Raw genomic sequence first — 25714 nt, 5'->3', positions numbered from 1 at the left:
AATATCTTTATGTTTGTATTTAAAAATAATAAAAAAGGAGTTTTTGTATAATTTGCGTATCCTTTGCCCTTGTCGGACATTGATGATTGCTTGTAAAAAATAGTTTCATTGGCCATTTCATTTCTCAGTTTAATTCATATTATAATTCTTTAAATTCTAATGGATTTCAGTTTTGTAATATTCCATTTAAGTCATTTTTTGCGACCCGGGTTTCGCCTTTCGGCATCTTCAGGCAGTGTACACTCACCAAAGGTTTCAATATAATAATATGTTTTATTTTAATAGATACAGTCATTCTTTTTATGAGTAATTGTGAAAATCCATTACAAAATGTCATCATCATTTGTTAATTATACTATTAATGGTTAAGTTAAGTATTATTTGATTATTCAGACACGTAAAAGGTTTCCTATCTCTTAGAAATATAAGAAGTTAATAACAATGTGTGTCATTGAGACTTAGTGCCTCATTACCGACATAGAGCGAGGCACTTAGTGCTTATTTTAAGAAATTAGTGTTGCGACGTAGTGCTTTTCTAAAATGTCGTTGTTCAAACGTGTTTTTCTTAGAATGTTTAATTATAAATTGTATTTTTTTTTCTTCTAATGATATTAAGATTGTATGCTAAATCTATTGAGAATTTAATAAAATAGTGCTTTTATGAAAAATAAACGAACTATTCATTAAAACCGCCATATCTCAAATTCAACTTTTTGGTACTTAGTGCCTTTTTTATTTCGTGTATTCAGTTGCGTTTCGCGGTATAATTTCAATTATCACCGAAGGAACTTACACTGTGTACCAATTTTTTGGTATAATTTATATAATATTAGTTTAAAAAATTCTCGTATGTGACTAATTAAATTATTCTTTACAGCTCACGATAAGCCTGCACTTATCAGTTTGTATCGAATATTTGTCATTGAAATGCGTTTAGACCTATTTATTAATACTATATAATATTATACTATGCATTTGTATGGCCGTATTATATGTTGGATAAAATAAAACAAATGGAGCGTAGTATTATTTTCTCAATAACATATTGTACCGAATATGTCACAGAACATTAAATAATTTTATTTATTTTAGATTGTAGGAAAACATGTCAAAACATCGAAGACATAATGTGACCATATTTTCGTGGTGGAAATGGTGGACATATTTTTTCTTTCTATGTCCGATCCTAATAAGATCATATGGGCCTCCACAGAGTGGAGATTTGTATTAAAAAAAATGTTTTTACGAGAAATTTCTATCAGACACTTGCTCAACTTATTAGCTCAATACTCTTACTCATACACACATTGAAAAACATTATGTGTACCTGCCAGACCCAGGATTTGAACCTGGGACCCACAAAGTTATAGGCCTAAAGATAGGCTGCGCGGCCACCGTGGGTGTTGGGATTTTCCTATCAGGACCATAATATTAATTGTAGGTCAGGTGGGCCAGGTGATTTAATTGTTGGATTTTCAGAATAAAATAAATCTAATTGACACAATTTTCAAATAATAAAAGACTGTCCCATCTAATAAAGGATGGATGGTTACCGCAGTTATATGTAATAAACTAACTATAAAATGTCCAGGCCATTACTTACTCAATTCATTTCTACAAACTTTATTAGGGAACTACCCAATGAAAGTACTTATAGAACAAAGATGTTGAAGGAAAACGTTGTTTTTATACAGATTGAGCTTTTGTTTATGAAAGTGAAACTGGAAACGGGTTACTGGTGCTAATGATTAAATTAGCTGCAAGTAAATTCGGATTGTCACAAGTTCACACTTGTTCGGTGAGATCTATTTGAGTCACTTAGAGTCATAAGTTATGACTAGAGTTCGGTATTTCCCGAGAAAATCTCAATCTCGAGATTCAGGATTTCCCGAAATGTTAAAAATTTCAATTCTCGAGATTCGGGATGAAAAATTCTCGAGAATTCCCGTCGGGAAATTCCCGAAACCCAACTCTAGTTATGACTGAACTCACATTTTACAATTTTTGCATTTTTGAGTTAAATATACCAAATGATTCTAAAGGTAAATCTATACAAAGAAAAATAGTTGGCTATCAAAAGTCACATTAAACCATGTGAAAATCGTTGACAAAGTTGACTGTTGGCAATACTGTTGGTGTCATAACTCACATTTTTCAATGGATAATAACCTAACCTTACCAAACAGAGAGCTCTATTTCTCATAGTGTGCTGTGTGTATGCAGTCTTAGGTGTATTATATATATTATATGTAATGTAAATCGACTCACATTCAAGGGAGTTCAATAATATTCTTCTAATTAAAAAAACAGCAATCTGGTAGTTTTTTGCGATTATCTCAAAACTCGATTTTTGGAATATGTGAGTTATGACCCTAACCGACTCATTGGTATTTTTTTTTTACTGCGAGAGAGGAGGTCTTTCATAATTTAAACTCGACGTTTTTATGGTGGTAAAATTAGTAGGAAGAAAATTTATATTTTGTATGTTGGTGCACTAAAACAAAGCAGCATTTTTTATTGTCGATTTTTGTGGTTCATCTAAATTTCTGACTAATTTATTATACGTAGGTGTATTTATTTTTATAGTTATTAATGTGGCCTGTCTTTCCACAAACTATGTTTTGCCAGGGCTCGAAATGGGCCGGAGCGTATCCGGAAATTTGTACGTAAACAGTTCAACGTAGAACACTTATTCGTGTGCCGCAGTACGTGAAACATGAGTTCGTGCAACATTTAATCAAATGACGAGTTCTTCGTTGAACATTTCACCGTGGAATACATTTCACCGTGGAATGCGTATTCTACAACATGTGGCGCTGGTTTGCAGTTCCAATTAGATTCAATACGAATTTTATGAGATGTCTTTATTGGTTTTAAATAATTTAATGTTGAAACTACATACATATAATTACAATATGAAACTATTTCTAATTTAGTTACCTACTTATTTTCTTCCGTCTTTCCCATATACTCCGATGGTTTAAGTGTTATAATTTTACATGATTATTATACGTTACCAAAATAGCATTATTTTCTTCAAAATTGTAAGTAAATAATATTATATTTCTTTACCTTCGTAAAAGAAGTGGTTATGTCGATATGTCATTTTTTCCAGTACAAACGATTCTTTAATGCCTTTCAAAGTCATTAATTGATAATATAAATAATAATATGCACGATAGATTTTTATGTTGTTTTTAATACAAGTAAATAATTTGGAAAAGACCAAAAAATAAAGCAATTTTTGAACATTTTTAGGAACTTTTCAACACTTAACTTAGTATTGGCAAATTTTGATATTGGCACTTATTTTACCAAGATCCAGATTTATAATTCCTTGTGTAATATAGATATTATCGTGTAAGTGTTAATAATTGATGATTTTTATAAGTACTTAATATTATAAAGTGCACTTAATGGTAACTATAAAAACAGCTATTTATTGGTTGGAATTAGGAAAACATTTTATTAGGTAGTTAATTAAAATAAAACACAAAAATAAGTAGTTAGTGTTTATTCCACAATTCACACATGGATATTATAGGTTAACCTATAATCCTGAGATATTGGTATCATTTCAGTACCGTTTATTATATATTGTACTTATAAGTAATAAGTAAAACTAATAATACACCCATGGTGGCTGAGTTGGTAAAGTGGTCGTCTATCAAGAAGTGGGATCGATCAATCCAGCGTAAAGACCCAATGTGTCGTGCAGTGGCGCAACCAGGGGTGGGGGGGCAAGGGGCCCTGGCACCCCCCAAAAATGAAAATTATCAGAATGATTTTAAACATTTAAATTGAAAGCCAATAAACTATACCTTTGGGCTTAGACAAATAAAGACACAAAAAATGATTTGTAATAATTCTCCAGCACCCTTTTTAGAAAAATTTCGTAGATTTTAATTTTTAACACAAAAATTTCGAAACACTAATGTCAGGTTTTTTTAGAAACACAATCCCTAATGGAAATGTCAAAAATTCTCGATGTCCACCCGAATTCCGGAGTAGTGTCGGTCATGGCTGGGGAGGGCTGACAGAGCTCTAGCCTGGGGGGCCGGGCTGTGGGGGGCCCGGCGTGTCGGGTTGACCAGATAAGTGAGATAAACACACATCATAAATTAGCTTTAATAGTAAAAAAAGTATACTTCATGGTCATGAACATTTTCAATTACTTATATAATTGTGCAATATAGTTTTTGATTATAATGTGTCGATACTCGACAGCTCCATTATTTAAGTAGATGTATTAAAAATCGCCAATAATTCACTGTATAAGTACCCTTAATTTGAACTAAAACACAATTTGAAGAACGTTAATGTAGTGTTTCACACTGCCTTTAATCTAATATCGTAGCCTGAGGGCCCGTTTCAGGATGTGGGGACTGTTATATACATTAATAATACATCAAACCTATTTAATTTACAATGCTATTTGATTATAGCATCATATAAACGTAAAGCTTTTAAAAGTAAACAACATAATATAATATAAACATTTATGCACCCACTTGAATGTGTCAAACTTAAGAAATATTCAGAGTGATCTCACAGCATTCAAATCACCATTTAAAAGCAGTAAATTAACTAAAATAACGCATTTAACCAAAAGCGCATCTGCAGTAATAAATAGAGTGATATATGTACCTTTTTACACAAATGACACTTCAAAGTGCTATTAAGGAAATCTCTCAAAAGGTGCATCTTTCTCACCCTCTTTTAAAATACTGACACGAGTTAAGTAATACACTTAACTGGCATTTATTAATATTATTTACGAGTCATGCAAATCTGTTCCCACCTATTTGGAGTAAACAGCTGCAATCACCCTTATTCTAACTATGTTGATTTAAAACAAGTACATCATTATGAAATAAATCTCACGCTTTTTGCAAGCTTAGAGACAAACCAGAAGAAGCACTTAACTGGTAATTATCAGTTTATTTACGAGCTTATGTTTTATATTTGAAGTAAAGCAATTTGTTATCTATATTAATTACACAAATGTGCATCCCTTTTTGGATTAGTTTAGACACTTATGAACACCTGCATAGTCAAATAATGTCATAAATGTTATTTCTTGTTAATGTAAAAGCATATATCATAATGCACACGTGCAGTCTGTTCAAGTCAAAAACCCATTAAAGAGAATAGTATAAAACCTCAGGGAATGTCACTCCTGTTGTCTTTAGTCTCCCTGTACGTAACTTATGTCTGTCAAACACTTTGTACTAAAATTATTACTGAAATAAATAGTAATGTTTTACTTCGCGTAAAACCCTATTCTTCATCGTGTTCATAATCAATTATAAACGCCCCACCGCTCAAGCATCCTAAGAAGGTAAATCCCCTGACAAAACTACCTTCAAGACGTACCGTCTATAACCGTACAAGAAAACTGTGAAGAATTACATCAAGGAGATTCACAGAGTGTCCCAATTCTGGTAAGAAACTTAAGGAAGGTTAATATCATCAAACCATACAGGACCTGCCAATCCAGATCTCCTACTCCATTAAGCTACTCATCACTGGGACATAACAGGACCATGGTGTAGGTACACCGAGCGCAATAGACAAAAGACCGATAAACGAGAAATTAGGCTGTGAAGAAGAAATAGATCCTATGGACTAATTTACATTTTCCTCCTTGCCCCCCCCCCCCCCCCAATATTAAATCCTGAGTGCGCCACTGGTGTCGTGTCAAGTGATTATTTCTAGTGTGTCAATCAATATTATATAATGTTACATTCTCAAATCTAGGGTCTTATTGGTTGAAAAAAAATGGTTTATTATAATTTTTATAATACCTATGTATTTATTTAATAATACATTCAGTTTACTGTGGGAAACATGTCCTAAATATAATTAAAAAACCAATAACGAAATGTAGTAAGTGTTTTGAAATGATGCATTACCTAATTACAAATCCGTTTTATTTTGGTGGAATCTAGTAAGTGACACTGACTAAAGTCTAAACTAAACAATACATTCATTCAAGACAAATGTGTCCAGATGGTAGATTTTTTTTGTATTATGGTCAATTTATTGGGTTGGCCCTTTCTCGAGAGTTCCCTTGTTCATTATTGTGTGGACAAAAAAGACCGTTTAGAAATTAATATTATTAAAAAAAAAACATTATTACGTACGATATGGTTGTAATTATAATATACTTATCTACCTATTTTCTGCTGTGTCCCTTGTATTATAATGGTTTTATTACGTACTTTTAAGTAAGTATTATATTTTTACATGAATATTTAAAATTTAATTATATATTGTAAATAAATATTATTATATTATGTTACTATGTTTATTGGTATTATGTATTGATAATGGGAGCTATTTATAAGTAATAACCATATACATAGTATATTTGTCTATGGTAATACCTACGTAATGCACATTAATGGTATTAACTATCAAGTTTAGTATTGATGAGAAAATATTAAGTATATCATTAATTTAAATACCAATAACACAACAATACTATTTAGGTAAGTACCTAATGTTTATTTCACAATTTAGACAGGTATATAAATATATATGTACAGATAAGTTAACTGAAATTCAGCGCTCGGAATGGAGCGGAACGCCCCGGAGCGCCGTTCCTGTTCGTGGGATTCTTAAGGATGGCGTTCCTGTTCGTTAAAACCTCGAAAATGGCGTACCGGTTCGTTAAATATCCGACGGACAGCGAGTCGTCTAGTAAAATCCTCAAGCGTCATACTTAATATTATTACGTTCCGGGTTAGATTTAAAATTTACGAAAATGAATTGATATGTACAAAGGTACAAAAACATAAATATTTTTTTTATTAAAAAATAATTTTACTGGTTTAGAACCACTGAATTTTCTATGACCCGTACATAATTTACTTAAGTTTTTTTGAAATAGTGATAGAGTAAGTGTAAGACAGCGTATTTGAGAAATAACCTTTTTTCAAGACAATACTTTTTTCAACGAATTTGGCCTTGAATGCACCAATAGACATATTACTCTTTTGCGTCAATGGTGATAAAACAATAAAATTGTATACAAAGAAATGCACTGGGGTAAGTAAGATTTATTGCATTGTCGTATGGGACAATAATGTATTTTGAAAAAAAAGGTTTTTATGATTGTAAGGAAATGTTGGAAGCTATTTTACATTGGAATGTAGATTTACTGTATTATTAATTTATAAAACGAGACACTTACTTTTTTGCAAGTCCAAACATATTATTTTAATACAGTTAAGGTGAAGTTACATGCCTAAATATAGTGAGTTAATAACGTAATAGTTATAATGCACACTGGAACTTTTAAATTTTTAAATGAAACATATTCAATACATATATTATCTTTACTGCAGTGGTAGGCAATTGTTTTTTGTAATGACACTTTAAATTTTGTATCGAGACAACCATAATTGGCCGAATTGTCCATTTATCATTATTATTATGTTAGCGAAATTTACATGGGTTTGACGCGTTCATAGTTTTTGTATTTCATAATGCAATCGAGGTCGTTCATTGGTCGTTTATCAATATTAAGTTGTATGCAGCCAATGATAAGCGTTTTCATCAGAGGAAGCGACAAAATTAGACTCCTTATTTTTCCAAATTTAATAATTTTAAGTTGTGTTTTTTATCTTCTATCATATATTTTTATTGTTTTAATTTTATATGGATATTTTTCGGGTTGAATGAACTGTGTTTTTGATGGTTAAACTAATATTATAATAGATTTAATAACTTAAATCAAATAATTCCATAATTAATATAGATACATATTCGTGAACATCGTATGCATGTTAAAAAAATTTGTATTGTTTAAGGTACAATACGAAATAAAAATATTTAAATAAATCAATCAGAATCCAATGAGATAAATATATGAAAAATTTCCCTGTATATAACAATTTCTATAACATTGGAAACCTATTAGAATAAATTATCCTACATGTCCACATGATGTAAATATTTTTTTTCTAATAATATGTACCTACACTTCTGAGGTTGATTCATATTTAATAAATAATGCTACATTTGTAAATCTTGCGTATTACATACTTTTTTAATTAATTTATTAAAAACCATGCCCTTGCTTTTTCGTATACGATGGATTTTGATTTGATTAAAAAATAGTTTACCATAATCAAAATATTTCGAATTTACGAAAAATCAGAGCTTTGAAAAAAGCGGCATGTATTTTGTTTAAACCGAAGTATCTTCACTCATATTTCTATCCACTCTTAGTTGCATATTTTTATTCAAACTACTAACGAAACCAATGGGAAATTGTAATTAGTTTGTCTATTGTTTCGTGTATTTTAATAATGTTTCCCACTCCAATTAGATTCATATACGTTTAGTTATTTATATTTGTATAATTATTAATGTATTTTTTAGAAAACGATTTCGTAAACTAAAACGACTCTATATTTGTATGTTACCACTAATTGTTATAGTCGATAGCGTATTGGGGGAAGATGATGATAAAAAAGTACATTATGTAAAAGTAAAAGATATTTTTATATTATAGATATTATTATATCTAATATCACACATTTTTGGAAAATTGTCGAGCGTTCCTGTTCGTGAAATTTTCCATTTCGAGCACTGCTGAAATTACAAATATACCTAATGCTAATTTAAATCTATTTCCGTTTTATCTATGAACGTACATTTTATATTATTTTTATAATAACTTAACTTGTGTACTCCATCATAATGCAGGAAATTAAGAAGGCATCAGAAGTGTAGATAGATAAAGATTGTCATGGCTACGGAACCAACGTGTGTTTCAAAACATACATTCTTGAAATTGACTACAATGTTCTTATAGCTATTTACCACGTGATAAAGAATATGTTATTTACATTACGTAAGTATCATAATATGTTTTAATTTGTTAACTGTCAATTCATGGTGGAACTGCATTTTTGTTATATTATTTCTGTCGCTTTGGAATTTGTTTGATAAATATTGTTTTAAAAAAATGTACTCAGTTGAAAATGTCCCTCTGAGGCGGACGAAACAGGTCCTAATTAAAAGTGGAATAACTACTACAAAAAATGCGTTTTATTAAATTAAAACAACAATATCATAATATGCATTAAAGTTTCTAACATAAATGAAACGCGCATTCAATATTGGCAATATTCGAAGACACTAAACGGGCTTAGTATTTCTTGCGTTGCTGGCTTCAAATTCTGGGTCGATGGTGACTGGCTTTAGCATTTCTATCTTAATAATCAGTTCTGTGGTATGACCTATAGATATTTAAAATGCACTATTATGCAACTGTAACAAAAGTAACCTATAACGTAAGCGTATTAAACATTACATATTATTTATAAATCATGTATGTGTGAATACTTAGTAAACAGAATACAGTATGTACCTGGCTAAATAATTAACATTTTTGCTCCAAAGCGCAATACATTGAGCTGCATTGAATAGAAATTATATTAATAAATAAACGGCACTGTTCGGTTATACGGAATACAGCGGAAAACGCATTTTGAAAATAGCCGATAAACTGGATTATTTGTTAGGTTAACTTAACCAAACCTAACCTAAACTAACCCAAACTAACAAATAATCCAGTTTATCGCCTATTTTCAAAATGCGTTTTCCGCTGTATTCCGTATAACCGAACAGTACCAAATAAACTTTTTACGAAGAATGTTGTCACTTGTTAGCCATTCGCCAAACCCATTGGGTCTTTACGCTGTATTAACACACAATGGTTTCAAATGTTTTAATTAGATTATTATAATCTGAGTGGACTAATTGAATTAAAACTTATTGTAAGTAGGTATTATTGAAAATACAAAGATGGCAATACCTAATTTATTTAAAAAATAAATGTTTTTACCTAGGTATATATATATTTAATTCATTTAGGATATTATTGATCTTTATAATATATAAAGTAAGTACTTAATTATCTTAATATACTTATATAATATGTATTATACAAAAAATATAAAAATAATAATACTTTATTAATATTATATAAACTAGATAATAAGTAGATAATACAATCATAGATATAATCATAGGTTATACATTAGATATAGTCAATTCACTGTCATTTACTTTTTTTGTTTGTAAGAAATAAAAAGGTTTTTATATTTATACATATATGTATAAAAAGTACGCGTACCTATCAACATATCCTAAATATAATTAAAAAATCTTGAAATAAATCAATTACAAATCCGTTGTATTTTGCAGTTTATTGTGTAGGTAGGTCCTTTAACTTTCACGTGCTTCTAGTGCACAAAAAACATTTGGCCACTGTAACATACCTAATATCCGGAGTTCTGATCAAATCTAAAAATTAATAAGTATTAATAAAAAGTCAACATTATTACTTACCTACCTTACTATAACAAAAATAACCTATAATGAAACGGAGTGTATTATACGAGTGTAGAATAGGTAATTAATATTTTTTCTGCAATCCGGAACATAAATTGGCTCCATAGAATGGAGATTATATTAACAGACTTTTTACGAATAACGGTTGTTACTTGTTAGCCAATCTTGGTCTCTCGTTGGATTAACACACATTTAAAAAACAACATGTATTTTTTATTAAGTCACAGGATTGAACCCACTTTCTATATGGAACCGCTCTGCCAAGTCGGATACCATGTCTGTATTATCAGGATATGCAAAAGTTAAAGTACCTACGTAGTAGTACCTATGTTTAAAGTTGCAAAGATCAATCATATCCAAAATGAATTCAATAAATGCAGTCATCTATATAAGTAGGTATATTTATTTTTAAATTAAAGTATGCAGCTATTAACACGTTCGTATTTTCAATAATATCCATTTACAAAAAGTTTCAAATCAACATTGTCCATAATATTATTTTAAATAATAATAAGAACACACATTTTCTATAATACTATAATAAATTTTCAACATATTTGGTAGTTAATTAAAATAAAACGCAATAAGCCACAATAGACACATTTAAAAAACAACGTGTATTTTTGTATATCCGCGGGAAGAACTAACCCACTCTTCATAAACGACCGCTCCCCCAACTCGGGCACATCTATTTAAAAGTAAAGTAGGTACTACGTACTTATCTATAAAAATCAATAATATCCTAAATGAATTAAACAACAGCATTTACATATACCTATGTACCTATATACATTTATTTTTTAAATTAAAAAAGGTAGGTATTGCCATCTTTTTATTTTCAATAATGCATACTTACAAAAGGTTTCAAATCAACTAGTCCATTGTCCACACCAAAACAACAAAATATTGCTATTTCTGTAAGTTGCAATATTAATGTCTAAATAAAACACTTAAAAATACGTAATAAAACCATCGTAATACAAGAAACACACATTAGAAAATAGGTAGGTAAGTAGATTATAAATACAATCACATCGTATAGGTATATTATTTATGTAGTTTCAACATTAAATTATTTAAAACCAATAAAGACATCTCATAAAATTCGTATTGAATCTAATTGGAAGAGCAAACTAGCGCCACATGTTGTAGAATACGTATTCCACGGTGAAATGTATTCCACGGTGAAATGTTCAACGAAGAACTCGTCATTTGATTAAATGTTGCACGAACTCATGTTTCACGTACTGCGGCACACGAATAAGTGTTCCACGAAGAACTGCATACGTACAAATTTCATGTAACCATGTCAACATTTAGAGCATGAAACCTGTTGTTTAACTTTTAACGGAACCAAAAATTCACATTATAATGCAAAACTACAGTGCTCGAAATGGAAAAGTTTACGAACCGGACCACTCGATAGTTTTCTGAAGATATTTACATAGTTATCAAATTTTACGTGTATTTATCATAAAAACAGGTATGGTAGATCTTCTATTATAATGGCCTATCAAGCTCAGACGGTCAAATTATTTTTTCCACGAGACGGAGCGATAATTTTAGCGATTTCACGAGCAGGGACGGCGCTCCGTTGCGCTCCGGCCCGGATGGTCCGGTTCGTAAACTTTTCCATTTCGAGCACTGTAGTTTTGCATTATAATGTGAATTTTTGGTTCCGTTAAAAGTTAAACAACAGGTTTCATGCTCTAAATGTTGACATATTATGTATTAATTAATAAAACAATCGTATAGGTTGGTACAATGAAATCGGAAATTGATGTTAATGATGTTCTAATTTTAAATTTCTAGACAGAAATGGCGACAATCAGAACGCAACACAAGATGTCGGCCGCAGGTCATCTGACGGCATGTACAAGATAGAAAACGGTGAACTGACGCTGATGTTACCGCACAGGTCAAAACCAAACTTCCCTTTGATGAGGACGCTAAACGAAGCTGTGGTCCTCGCGAAGCAGGAAATCATGATAAAGAAACAACTGGAGAAGAGGATCAAAGAAAAGGAGAGCGAAAACGAAATCATAGACAACAGAAAACTGTTCAAGAATGCGAACTCCGCAGGGAGAAATTTCGACTTTACCGTCAAACTTTCTACGATTGCTGTAATAATTTTAAGTGTCTTTAAATTGTGATATTGGTTAGGAAATTAATTTTAAATGCTCACGAAATTTTTAATTAGTTTTGTTTGATATTTTGTACTAAATTTAAGGGGGAATATTTTACCGAAATTATATAAAATTAGCAAAAGATTTTAATTATTAGACATTGCAATAAATAAATATTATGAAACACCACAATACCTACAGAAGATAAATATAGTTCGTACCACTAATTTTACTCTTTTATGTTATTCTGTAAAAATCCTAAATGTAATAAAATTTGACGATAGAACCGACAAAACTGAATTTTACCATGACATATTGTACTTATGTTTTTTACAATAAATTATTTAAAACTTATTTGTTGTTTATTATTTATTATCCACTACATATTGTTGTCATTTAAAATATAAATAATCGTGGGTCTATTTTATACCTATCGACCGCTAAAGTGATAAAGTGATAGATATTATCAAACTTGTGGTAGGTTTGTATCAAGCACTTATTGTAACAATTACAATAAGTTGGTTGCAATTGTTGCAATAAGTCCTATATTTTAACAGCAGCAAGAGAGGCTTTGTTAAAATGTAGCACTAATTGCAACAATTACAACCAACGTATTGTAATTATTGTTACAATAAGTGCTAATACTTTGATACAAACCTACCCTAAGTTTGATAATATTTATCACTTTATCACGTTAGCGGTTGATAAGTACAGAATTGTATAAAAAAGGATTTATCCAATGAGAGATAGAATACAAAGAATTATAGAATATTTAGGATAAAGATTAGTTCTGTTAAACAATAAGCTGTATGTATCTAGATAGGTTTGGTTAGGTTAGGTATTGAAAATCTCATATAAATGAATCCAATAAAAACTACAAGATATCAATTTTTAGATTTTTTTTATTTCAATCAACACCAATGATATTGTCTTATCAGCCATAATATTTATATTATCAAAATCGTTGATCCTGGACAAGCCATAGTATTTTGTTTTCGATAGCCGCCATTTTGAATATTTAAATAATTACATTGTGTTTAAAAAATAGTATTGCCACTCAAGTAGTGATTTTTTTTGATACATAGCCACATGCGATAAACAAAAATATTACAATATTACAATAAAGAGTAGGTATAATAATTTTGATAAAGAAATTATTAATAACAACTGTCAGAGGTTACTTTCTTTTGACAATAAAATAATATCTACTTCCGGAGCGGCAATAATAGTTTGGTATATTACAAATTTTAAAATAAGAACCCATGGTTCATAGATAATAATATTATTTTAATAGATATAGCAATCAATAGATAATAATTAAATGAGTTCATGATGACTGAAATTCAAATAAAGAATTTCTAAAAATTAACCGCTGACTAAAATATTATTATCTATTTGTAAGAATAACAACATCTAAGCCTATATTATTTTGATCATGTCATTGTGTAATTTATAAAATGGCGACGGGTTTGCGAATGTGCGATGATTTTTATTTGTTTTCCACGTTCGGGAACCACGACTGGCAGGCCTCGTTCGCAATTTCACACATGGCCGACAGCGCCTTTCCGGCCGAATCGTATTCTGGAAGAAAATGAGCAAACTGTCACATGATATTATGTCGATAATATAGATATCTACCTATTATTAACTAATATGGTCGCCGCAAAATAACAATACTGGTTTTTGTATGTAATATAATATCCAGGGGCGGCTCTACCTTAAGGGTTCGTAGGGACCATCCCCACATCGTTTTCATGTCAAAAATGCACGTCCGATATTTTTATCATTGTCATAATATACCTATTTAATTATATGTTTAAATGAACTATTTCATTTATTTTATCCAACTAAACCCGTCCCAATTTTATAGAGATATTTATTATTATTATTATACAAATAAATAAAGCGATGATTGTAAATTATGTAATAACATAATGATGATTGCGAGGTATTAAAGTAATTAATTAAATTAAATACCTACGCCCTATTTCACGGTGACACATATGTACAAATTCAAAAATCTATGACGTCTATTTTACGCAGATCGGCGTCACTTAGCCGCGGTACCTGCAAATCTCGTTCTACAAAGTATGTGAATGCATTAGCGTTAGTATACGCATACTGGGGAGTGAATAAAATAACCCCTAGGTGAGTAAAAATGCTCGCTGTATGTCGTTGTTCAAACTGGTAATGGTTAGTCTATAATAATTATTATTTCCTCATTTATAAAATCATATTATGAGTCGGTAGGTATGTATATTTAATAATTAATGGCTAAACCCCACCACATAGAAAGTAGAAGAGCCATCACTGGTAATATCAATCTAGATTCTATATAATTTCCCAATCATATCATATTACATAATATGGAATAAAACAAAGAGATTGAAGCCGTCCAGTCCAACCTTCTAAGTAAAATAATATTCTGCGATTGAAATGTGTCATTTTAGCGAATACAAAGTATGGGGTTGTCAGTGGTCATATTATTTTATATTAATACCATGTCAAAAATTCACAGCGTCGTGCACAAAAACGTGGAAGAAAATATTATATTATAATAATATGTACATATTCCATTATTGTTTATTATATCCAGTCAAGCCAGGGACCTCAGAACTGAAATACATAACGGGTGTGGAGTAACAGGCAACCGATCTTAAGTGTGGAAGAATATAGGATAAACTTAAACACGTGTCAAGAATATAAAAAAATCTACATTCTTATAATTGTCTATTATATATACACGTGAATTTGATTTTAAAATAGTTTAAATTTAATTATAAACACACTTAAATCAATTCTCAATTAAAATGTCCGATCACTGTGTACATGAAAATTTATATGTAATACGTTCATACTATAAAATGTTGTATTCATTATGTAGTCCTTTTTATTCCCACTCGTAACTTATCATTATTGAGAGACAAGGGTTGTAACCAGCGGGGTTACTAATTTTAACGAATTCTAAGCTAAGCACAAGTTCCCGAAGAATAAGGTATATTAAATTTAAATGCGTCGGTTCCTACGTCCTTTCTACAATACATAATATGTCATTTATATTGAACTTCAACAGTTTATAAATTATTAAAATAAAAACACTGATCAGTATAAATGCTGAAACTATTCCAACGAATTAAATGACGAAGTTGTGTCTATTTTAGAAAACACTAACATTTTCAATAAAGCCACTAATTTATACAACTACAAAATTATTATATCACACGATAATATTATGCACATTAATTTCTTTTATAGTGTTAACTGTCAATTCATGGTGGAACTGCATTGTATTATATTTGATTAATTATTTATTATATGTATTAATTCGTTGCGATGCATTGGTAGGTATTTTGGTCACCTTTATGATTTCTTTGATAAATGCCTGTTTCAAGATTTTTATTTAGTTGATAATGTCCCTTTAAGGACGACGAAACCGGTCCAAAATTTAATTAAAAATGTGGAATAATTATTAATATATGAAACTGTGTTTAATTTAATTAATCAAATAATATGTACATTACTAAGACAATGGTTACACATCTAAAAATGTTCTAATCCAAAGCATCTGTAACCGTTTTTAACGTGAAAATATTAAATATGAATTTGTGGCATTTATGTCATTCTGAATTTATCAATGAAGCAACAACTTTATAATATAACATATTATTTAGCCAACACTGATGCAATGATCAAAGTAAATGCCCTCGTCTATGACGATGACGTATTTACGACGAGTTTATCAGAAAATCTTGTAGACTGAGATCATAGTCGCATTTAGAGGTTGTGATGGAGATTTAAAAAAAAATACAATGTAAGAGATTTCGAGATTCCTTTTTTCGATAAATTATCGAAATTATTACAAGGAATAACATGATTTCAAAGGAATTAGATAGTTATTTACTGTTGAAAACAATTTTGCGCAAGATGTGCTACAAAAATGGAAAAACTTGCCGATAAATGAGTAAACCAATCATCTCGAGCTATAGAAAAACAAAATATTCTTGAATTCTCGATTCTAGAGAATCAAAAAAAGTAGAGAAATGAAAAACTCTCGTCGCATTCAATGACCAAAAATGTATCATAGCATAGTAACTTTTAACGTTCACATATTATCTTTGTCCCAATATAAATTATGTTTTTTAAAACTAGTTTTATTTTTGGTACTAAACGAACATCGATTGGAAAAATATGTATTTAAACCAATGGTAGGTACTTATGTGGCAAAAATTTTGAATCTTTGTCTAGGTGTAACTTCTTTGATTTCCGTCTATACATTGTTCAAGAATGTTTCAGTTTGATGTAAACTTTTGAATGCAAAAAAGTTAATATTAAATTTATTAGGATTTACATTATGAAACTTTGTCATCCCAGCGCATCTATTCTATACACAAGGCAGGTTCGTCCGGTATCTAGGGCAGGAAAGTATCCAAGTATTAGCACTTATTGTAATAATTACAATAAGTTAGTTGTAATTGTTACAATAAGTGCTATGTTTTAACAGCACCTCTCTTGGCTGTGATAAATTTTACAGTGAGATAGACAGTTTTGACAGTTGAGAATGTTAACTTATTGTAATTGTAACAATACGTGTTAATATTTTGATACTTTCGTACTCTAGTTAGCTGCCGTAAAGGCCGAAAGCAGTATTGTGTATAGAATAGATGCGCTGGAAGTCATTGTTTGCCATCTTCAATACTTTTAGATTCGAACTCTTCAAAATCTTTGGTTTGTACTATTTTTTAATCAAATTTTTTCCGACCATGTCCGCTCCCAATAAGAGTGGAGGTTTGTATTAACAGATTTTGTTTTTACGAGGAATGGATGTCAGCCACTTGCTCAACCTATTAGGTAGATACTCTGATTCATACACAAATTGAAAAACAACATAATATATACTTGCCAGACCCAGGATTCGAACCTGGGACCCACGACGCCATAGGCCGACGCAAGCTGCATCAATAGATGACAGCAAACTCGGTGTTGATTTCTCGAGTTTGAATGAACGTTCTAAAAAGCTCAATTTTAATATGTCACCTGAAGGATTTCCCCGCTTTCCGAAGATGGATCCGTTGAAAGGGGGCTTCCTGTAGGTTGCCTCTCCCTCGGCGGCCAAGCTGAGCAGCATGATGCAGGCTAGGATGACGCAGACTGTCACCTTCAACATTGTTCTACTTCCGTTGACCATATTTGTGTGTATTGCCTGCAACAAAACAAAATGACAATATAATTTTATTGATAAATTAATTGGGGCGTGTATTTTATGATTCCAGATTCTGTAGATACGAAGAAAATTAGAAAAAAATCACGTGTCCATAGAATTGGTACACAATGGAGTTAATCGTACGTTTCTTGTGCTATAGAAAATATAATCAGTTTTGAACATACATAACTTGAAAACACCTCACTAGAAAAAAATATATTTGAAAAAAAAATACGAAACTCAACGGAACCCGTATAACCATTGGTATCGCGCCAATCCGTGCATTAACCAATTATACTATGAGTCTCCTATCTAATGACTACAATTTAAACTAGTAGGTCATACATGAAATGCTTATTAAATTCCGTTATTATTGACTATCGATTTTTGTGTATTAAATCAATGAATATTAATTACCTTAATTACTAACCGACACCCGGCTCTCGATAAATATTTTTAGTTATAACGTCTACTTGAACTTGCCAACAATTCATAATAAACCATTTCTTTTATTCAAATGAATAATTCACAAGATTTTGAAAATGTAACATTTCATATATTGAACATACATAATCCATAATATATATCCATAATAATACATAATATGTAGATATGTTCAATACATGGAATGTTACATTTTCAAAATCTTGTGAATTATTCATTTGAATAAAGAAATGGTTTATTAATAATCAGTTTTGTTTAGAAATAAAAATAGTCAGTTTTGGAAAAATAAGAGCAGAATTCTTTGCCGTTTATACCAAAACGTCCCGCATGGGTTAGACCAGCGGGGGGCAAACTGCGGCCCGCGGGCCGCATGTGGCCCGCCGGGTATTTTTTTGCGGCCCGCCATCATTAATTGTACTTCTGATTACGAATAACTTTTTTATATATTTTTTAAAAAAATATTGACAATAGATTAAAATTTGAAGAATTTGTTGTTTCGTAAATGTATTATCTCAGTAGGTACGTCTTCCTTGCGTCTCGTCTCACACTATGTAACCTCTATATTCTACGTTGAACATCGTGATACATTTAAATACTTTTAGCTCCGCGTTGCAAGGAAAAAAATATATGCCCATGGTATGGTAAAAAGTTTGAATGGATTACAATTAAAACTCAAGTTATTCCTTCGACAAATATCAAATAACAACGTGGACCACTTTCCAACGTTGAAGTTGCTGAATATACCAGAATATAAATTTGAAGAATGCGGTAAAATTATTAAAGCTCTGAATGACGATTTTTCACAAAGATTTGGTGACTTCCGAAAAATTGAGACAAGTTTAGCAATAGTACGCGATCCATTTTCAATAGATATTGATAGTGTACCGACAGAGCCTTAAGATTATTGATCTGCAGTGTGACACTGATTTAAGAGAATTGCATCGTCGTGAAGAAATCTCCAAATTTTACAATGCCCTTAATTCAGACAAATTCGACCAACTTAAAGATTATGAAAAAAAAATGTTCATTATTTTTGGATCAATCTATATATTATGTGAACAAGCATTTTCGATCATGAACCTCAATAAAAATTCTTTACGATCAAATATCTCCGATGCCCATTTAGAAGTAGTTTTGAGAATATCAACTACAAAATTAACACCTGGATTTAAAAAAAATGTACAACAGTTTCATTCTTCTCATTAATTTTTTGTAATGTTTAGTTTTCGTGATAATAAATAGTGTATATCTAAAAATGGTATTTGACTTGCGGCCCGCCGCTCATTTTGAATTTTTGAATTTGGCCCTCCATCCAAAAAGTTTGCCCCCCTCTGGGTTAGACAGTACATGCGTTTCTTAGCGGCAAATTAAGGAACGAATACGATTATTACAACGTTTGAAAGCGGTGGCCATTTTACATGCAGCGGACGATGCTATCACTTCGTTAGAAAATACCGACATCTTCATTTAAATAAATCATAAGGGGGCCTACAGATGTGTCAGTGTCACAGACCTGTACCTACGTACCTAAAACCACTGCTGTTTGAGAGGAAGTTTCTTAGAAATATTATAATCCTCAGTAGATGATAAATAATGTAATTACGTATTTTTTTTTTAATATTTAGGTATATTGTTGCTAATGGATTTAAGTTTTGTACTATTCTATTTGAGTCGTTTTTTGCGACCTGGGTTTCGCCTTTCGGCATCTTCAGGCACTGTGTACACTCACCAAAAGGCAAATACACACTGTCAGTGAGTGTACACAGTGCCTGAAGACGCCGGAAGGCGAAACCCGGGTCGCAAGAAATGACTCAAATGGAATTGTACATAACTTAAATCCATTAGAATTTAAATTCAAATTCCATCAAGTACCTTCGGTCGGTAGTATTAATATATTGTCAGATTAAAATTATTGTCACTTTAAGAGAATTTTGCATACAATTTGAGACTAAAAATGAATGGGGACTGCATTATAAGTGTGCATCGCCAATTTGTCTATGAACGTCACTGTACCCACGTAAAATAAACGTATATAATAAAAATAATATAATTGAGTTCTACATGACATAGGTATTTAATTAAAAATTAATTTGGCGCAATTTTACCATCACCTGATCATCATGAAACAGGATTCAAGCATGTAATTGCTTTATAGCAAAGATGAAATAAACATTATTTATTTTCAGCATTATACTGACTCCCATCGACATGATGTATGAAAATTCATTGCAACTATGTATAATTTGCATGTTTTGGTTTGACTTATTTACTTCAACCACCAACACATTAATAATCGTAAAGAGACATCAAAATTTTATCGTTGAATTAATTGTAATAATCATTTTAAAACAAAACCTCGTTTACAGAATGGTGAAAACAATAGAATTAATAGTAGAATTCTTTAATCGTATATTTAGATTTAAAGTCGATTTAAACCCGATCACCACTACACTTATATTCATTCAATCCTCAGCATATCAAAGCATCTCAGAGTAGATAACTTGTACAAATAATAGTTAACATTACATAGGAAAACTAATTATATACGTAGGTATTTGAAATCAGTGCAATTTTCATAGACTTAGATATTGATTCACTTAGAAACTAGATATATGTTAAGTTTTACATATTAATTGTGTTAATTAAATGACGTTACATGGATAAAAACCTAATTCCAAAACTCGGGATCAATCGTAAGTGTCAAGAAATCGGACAGGTGATTGGATTGCAAATCCTAAATCAATGCATTGTCGTTTCATTCAAAGCTAAATTAAAGTATGAGATTTATAAGTAATGTTTTATGTTGCCTACAAATATAATATAATGCTAGTCAATACAAAAACAGCTGTTGTTTTTAAATAGAGTCATAATAATAAATTAGTAAATTACAACTCAGGTAGACTATACGAAAATTAAAATCGTAAGAAATTATGTAAGTAAATAAAAAAAAACACAATTAGATACTTACTAATTAACATAATTAAAAATATATGATATTAATTAAAGGTTTTTATGTGCAAAACGACTTTAAAGTTGTCATTTTCGTGACTTAAAACTTTTAATACAGAGCGCTTACACAAGTGAAGTTATCTCTGTGTAAATGTTTCATTTATTTTCTAGTGTATCAATAATTCTGTTGTTATTTCTTTAAAATAAAAATAATCGAAATTGGTAGTCTTGTTTGATTAATAAACCAATATGCAGAGTAGAATATAATTGAATATATCATTATGTGCCCGTTTAATACATTTGGCTCAGTACAAATATATTATAATGCACTACTTACTATTTTTCGAAGTCTCGGGTGTATGGTAAAGTCCTGTAAGACTTATCTTGTTGTGCTAGTGAAGACCAGGATGTGACTGATGCATGAAACGTGGAAAAACGACGTATTTATAGGCCGATATTGTGGGGAGGCTTTTTCAAAATGTCCTCCCCCTGTCATGTTTCATCGCGCCCACCCCGTGTCACCCTCCCCACATACTCGAGAACAACTTTGCTTTTCGGTAAAAGTTATTAATTTATTTGACATAATTCGCTAAGAGTGGAAGTTATTTTGGATTGTTGGTAAGTGTTGAGAGCTTCAAACTAAAGTCTTGTTATAACTTGAATATTCAAGTATGTATATTATAATATAACATAGTCACATAATTATATAAGTATATAACATCAATCTAAAATACACATTCTAATAATACTCGTATTTATTGCAACACCACAACATTTTTGGTTACATGTAAATTGTACGTAAAACATTTAACCGTGGCACAGTTCGCCGTGAGCTTTCTATCGGAAAGAGATGGGCGTATATTATACGGTCTCCAATTTTATTAGATATAATATGAACATTGATTCAATTTTCATAGCTGATTTTGGCAAAATTCATGAATTCAAAAATGACAACCTAAACTAACCTAACAAATAATCCAGTATATCGGCTATTTTCAAAATTTGTTTCAAAATATATTTGCAATATAATATGTCAGTTTCTCTTAAGGTACTTTCGCGTGATGCCCAGCATACACCTTTCCATGCCTCGCTGTGCGACTCTTAGCCTTTGGACATCTCTCGTGTTGAGGGTCTACGTCACGCAGCCATACGTGAGCACGGGTATCACACATTGGTTGAACACCCTACGCTTAAGACACAATGGTAGGTCATTCTTGAAGATACTATTCAGACGTCCGAAAGCACTCCATCCCAGCTTTATTCTTCGAGCAATTTCATCGTGCATGCTTCCGTCTATGGACACCTGCTGTCCGAGATAGACGTAGCTGCTGACTTACTCAAGTTGGGTGCCATTAATACAGATAATCGCAGGGTCCGAAAAACAGTTCCTCATCACTTTTGTCTTTGAGACGTTTATCTTTAGGCCGACCGTTTGACTGACATCCGTGAGTTCTTGCATTCTACCTTGGAGGTCTTTCGGGTCTTGAGAAATGATATTAATATCATCTGCAAAGCGCAGGTGACTGAGATGCTCCCCATTAATTGGAACACCTTTTTCCTCCCAGTCAAGTTTCCTAAATAGGTCCTCAAGAGTAGCGGTGAATAGTTTAGGTGAAATGGTATCACCTTGCCGGACACCTTTGTTAATCTCATGTTGGGCATCACGCGAAAGGACCGTAAGATAAACGAATGGGTTAGGAAGCAGACAGGAGTACACGTTGCCAAACAGCTGAAATGGAGATGGGCGGGGCACATTGCTCGCCGATAGGACGGCCGCAGGACAAACTCCGTCATTCAGTGGTACCCAAGGGGCACGAAACGGCCACAGGGTCGCCCTAAAAGCCGCTGGATTGACGAACTGGTAAAGATCGGTGAAAAATACGTGGCAGCGAACGACACAGGAACGAGAGAGTTGGAAGAAGCTTGGGGAGGCCTTCATCCAGCAGTGGATTGACCTCGTCCGATGATGATGATATATATCAGTATTGTACGACTCAAAGAGGTTGGACGGTCTTTAATATACGGCCATATATTTTCGATACAACATTTCACGGTGAGGTACAAGTTTCCGGACACGAACATTTTTATATTTAAATTATTCTATTACTCTCTGGCAGTACAGCCTGGGGCGGTGTCACCTCCCCATAGAGATTCCTTCATTCTGTCCGGCTCTTCACTTTCCTTATCACTTCCAATACTTTCTCTTAACCCTAGTTCCCCTTTCTTTCTAACCCTAACCTTTCGCCTAACTCTTTGTTACCATCTAGCTGCCAGAATCATATTCTTCCCACGCTCCGCTTTACTTCTACAGGACTATTCTAACTATTTAACACGGTAACACGTGTCCGTTATTATTCTTGATCCATAATAACACAGATATCACCATCAACTATAAACTGAGGCGACGCCAGTGTCGCGATGTGAGTATTCATTTTCAAAATCGCTGCATCTCAATTTTCAATAGATAATTGTCGTACTCTATCTCATCAGTAGATTCTAAACAATTACAAGATGACAGTGGTTTTAAAACATTTTCGTTTCATAGGGCACTGCACGAGCTTTTTTTAGGTTTCCTGTCAGACCACTTTCCCATGAATAAAAAACCTTCCAAAATTCATTTCGACAGCGTTTATCTTTGACTGCTTTCCATAAATTCCCATGCAAATATTTTTTCGTCCAGAACTCTTGTTGAGAGCATTATTTTTTGGCCATTTTTCCAACAAAGCAATTTTCTCTTAGCGAAGAAAACTTCCAATGAAGAAAAGTAATCCGTCAGAATTTTAATATTTTTAGAATAGAATAATCGCAGCTTGAATACTTCACCGCCATAAAGAAGAAATTTCTTCGATAACTATTTTCCTTTCGATAATTCGTCAAATGTATATTTTCCTACTGCCTTTCTACAAGGCATGCTTACTTTTCACTCTTTTGAATCTCGTAGGTCTCTTCTGCTCTTGAAACACTTTTGCCTGTTATCGCAAGGGATGGTTTCCAATCCTGGTGTCCTAATGAATTCGAATTTACATGCGCCTGAGTGTTACCTACGTGGTCGCAGCCATGATTTATTCTGGATCGAAACCGTTTCCTCGTGTCAAGCCTATTAGGCACCATTAGCGAGGGGTGCAATACTAATCAATGCGCTCCCCAAAGATGTAGACATTTTCGGTGACGTGCTATGTATTTGGTTTCCTAAATTTTATTTTTCTGTATAAAATTGTAAAAAAGTACCTATGTTTTTATTTCTATTTATTATTATTATTACATACATTCTCTTCTTCTCTGTTGTGAGGGTAATATTTGCTATAATGTAAATCTCATGTTATGTACGTCTTGAACACAGAACAGATAATAAATAGAATACCAATAGGCTATATTCAATACGCCGCATAGTGAAGCAGGCTTTTGAATGTGTGAGTGTCCTACGAAAATGAAGCACGCATTATGCACGTGCAATAGTGTGTGTAATACACCAACATTAAATGAGCAACATAACCGAGAGCAGTTTTCTGTATTCGACGTTAAACGTATTATAGACACGTGTGTAAGTTTAACCCGGATTCATCCTTACTCGAGTCGGTTACCTGCTATCGCCTTACCCGTTGTGTATTTCAGTTCCCATTATTTCTGAGTTCCCTGTTTCTATCGCTTTGGTTATTGGTTTGACAGTGCATATTATTATAATAATTTAAGGGGGGCATGCTCGGAGTTCCCTGGTCTTGAATTTAGATTTGTTATGTTCACAATGTTTTGTTTTCTTAAATAAATAAATAGTTGCCATAGATAATAATAGCATAGTAAATACAAATCATTAATTAACTAGGTAGATGGGTACCTAAATTTTACATTACAAAAATTATACCTAAATCTTAAGTTTCCAAATTATCTCATAGATATATTATTTCATCCCTACAGTAAAGTCTGTTCACCTGTTTTTCGTCAAAATCAAATGCCGATAATTAGGCTAATCGCAAGATTCGTTATCACAAATAATGCAGTACTTAAGTGTGATTATATCTTTGGAGCTGAAGATAATACAGATTCAAAGACTACTATTGATAGAAGATTACATCGACAAGCCAAGTGGATGACGACAAGACCAACACTCCGGTAGTTGACCAATAAGCCGGTACGTATGGAAATATGGACGCTAAACCAAGCGATTGAAGATTTGGAGAGTTGAAGCTTTCGAGATGTGGCTGTATAGACTCATCCTCAAAATTCCTCGGACTGACCTGGTGACAAAATGTTGAAGTTCTCAATCGAATGGGAAAGGATCGAAGTTCTGCGTAGTATCAAAACCAAAAAAAATATGATAGGACAAAGGTACAGCATTCCCCACGTTGTCATCCAAGGAATGATCAATGGAAGGCGTGGCAGAGGACGACGCCGCATTTCCTGCCTTAAGAACCTCCGGGATTGGTACGAGTGCAATTACACCGTACTGTTCCGGATTAGAAGAAGCTAAGATCGCACTGATGGTGTTAAAATAATAAATTTAATAATTGTATGAGTGGGTTGAACTGTTTTGAGACCTCTTTTTAAATCTTCTGACGAATCGAGTGCGTCTTCTGCGTCAATGAAAATTGCCGTTGCGGACTGTCAGATCAAAGCATTTTTTGTTAAT

At 32.0% G+C, this 25714-nt stretch overlaps 2 protein-coding genes across 2 annotated transcripts in view; one reads left to right on the top strand and one right to left on the bottom strand.

The window, feature by feature from the left end:
• Positions 1–13389, top strand: part of LOC147074817 (putative chitinase 2) — a 57001-nt gene extending 43612 nt beyond the window's left edge. Inside the window, exon 9 of the mRNA XM_085942882.1 lies at positions 12184–13389. Within this exon, the coding sequence (XP_085799008.1) occupies positions 12184–12524 (341 nt within the window). The 3' untranslated portion in view covers positions 12525–13389. The remainder of the gene's footprint in view (positions 1–12183) is intronic.
• Positions 13390–13862: 473 nt separating this feature from the next.
• On the bottom strand, positions 13863–21496 carry SIFa (neuropeptide SIFamide). Its single transcript, XM_085942886.1, has 3 exons — positions 21428–21496; positions 17532–17697; positions 13863–14078 (listed from the first exon to the last, which is right to left on the bottom strand). Exons 2-3 carry the CDS (start codon positions 17680–17682, stop codon positions 13987–13989), a joined length of 243 nt encoding a protein of 80 aa, XP_085799012.1. The 5' UTR covers positions 17683–17697; positions 21428–21496; the 3' UTR covers positions 13863–13986.
• Between the last annotated feature and the right edge of the window lie 4218 nt (positions 21497–25714).

This window comes from Rhyacophila brunnea, unplaced genomic scaffold, assembly GCF_057557595.1.
Source record: "Rhyacophila brunnea isolate RB1 unplaced genomic scaffold, BYU_Rbru_1.0 scaffold_15, whole genome shotgun sequence".
NCBI classification, from domain to species: domain Eukaryota; kingdom Metazoa; phylum Arthropoda; class Insecta; order Trichoptera; family Rhyacophilidae; genus Rhyacophila; species Rhyacophila brunnea.
This window is presented reverse-complemented; position numbering and strand designations above follow the sequence as displayed.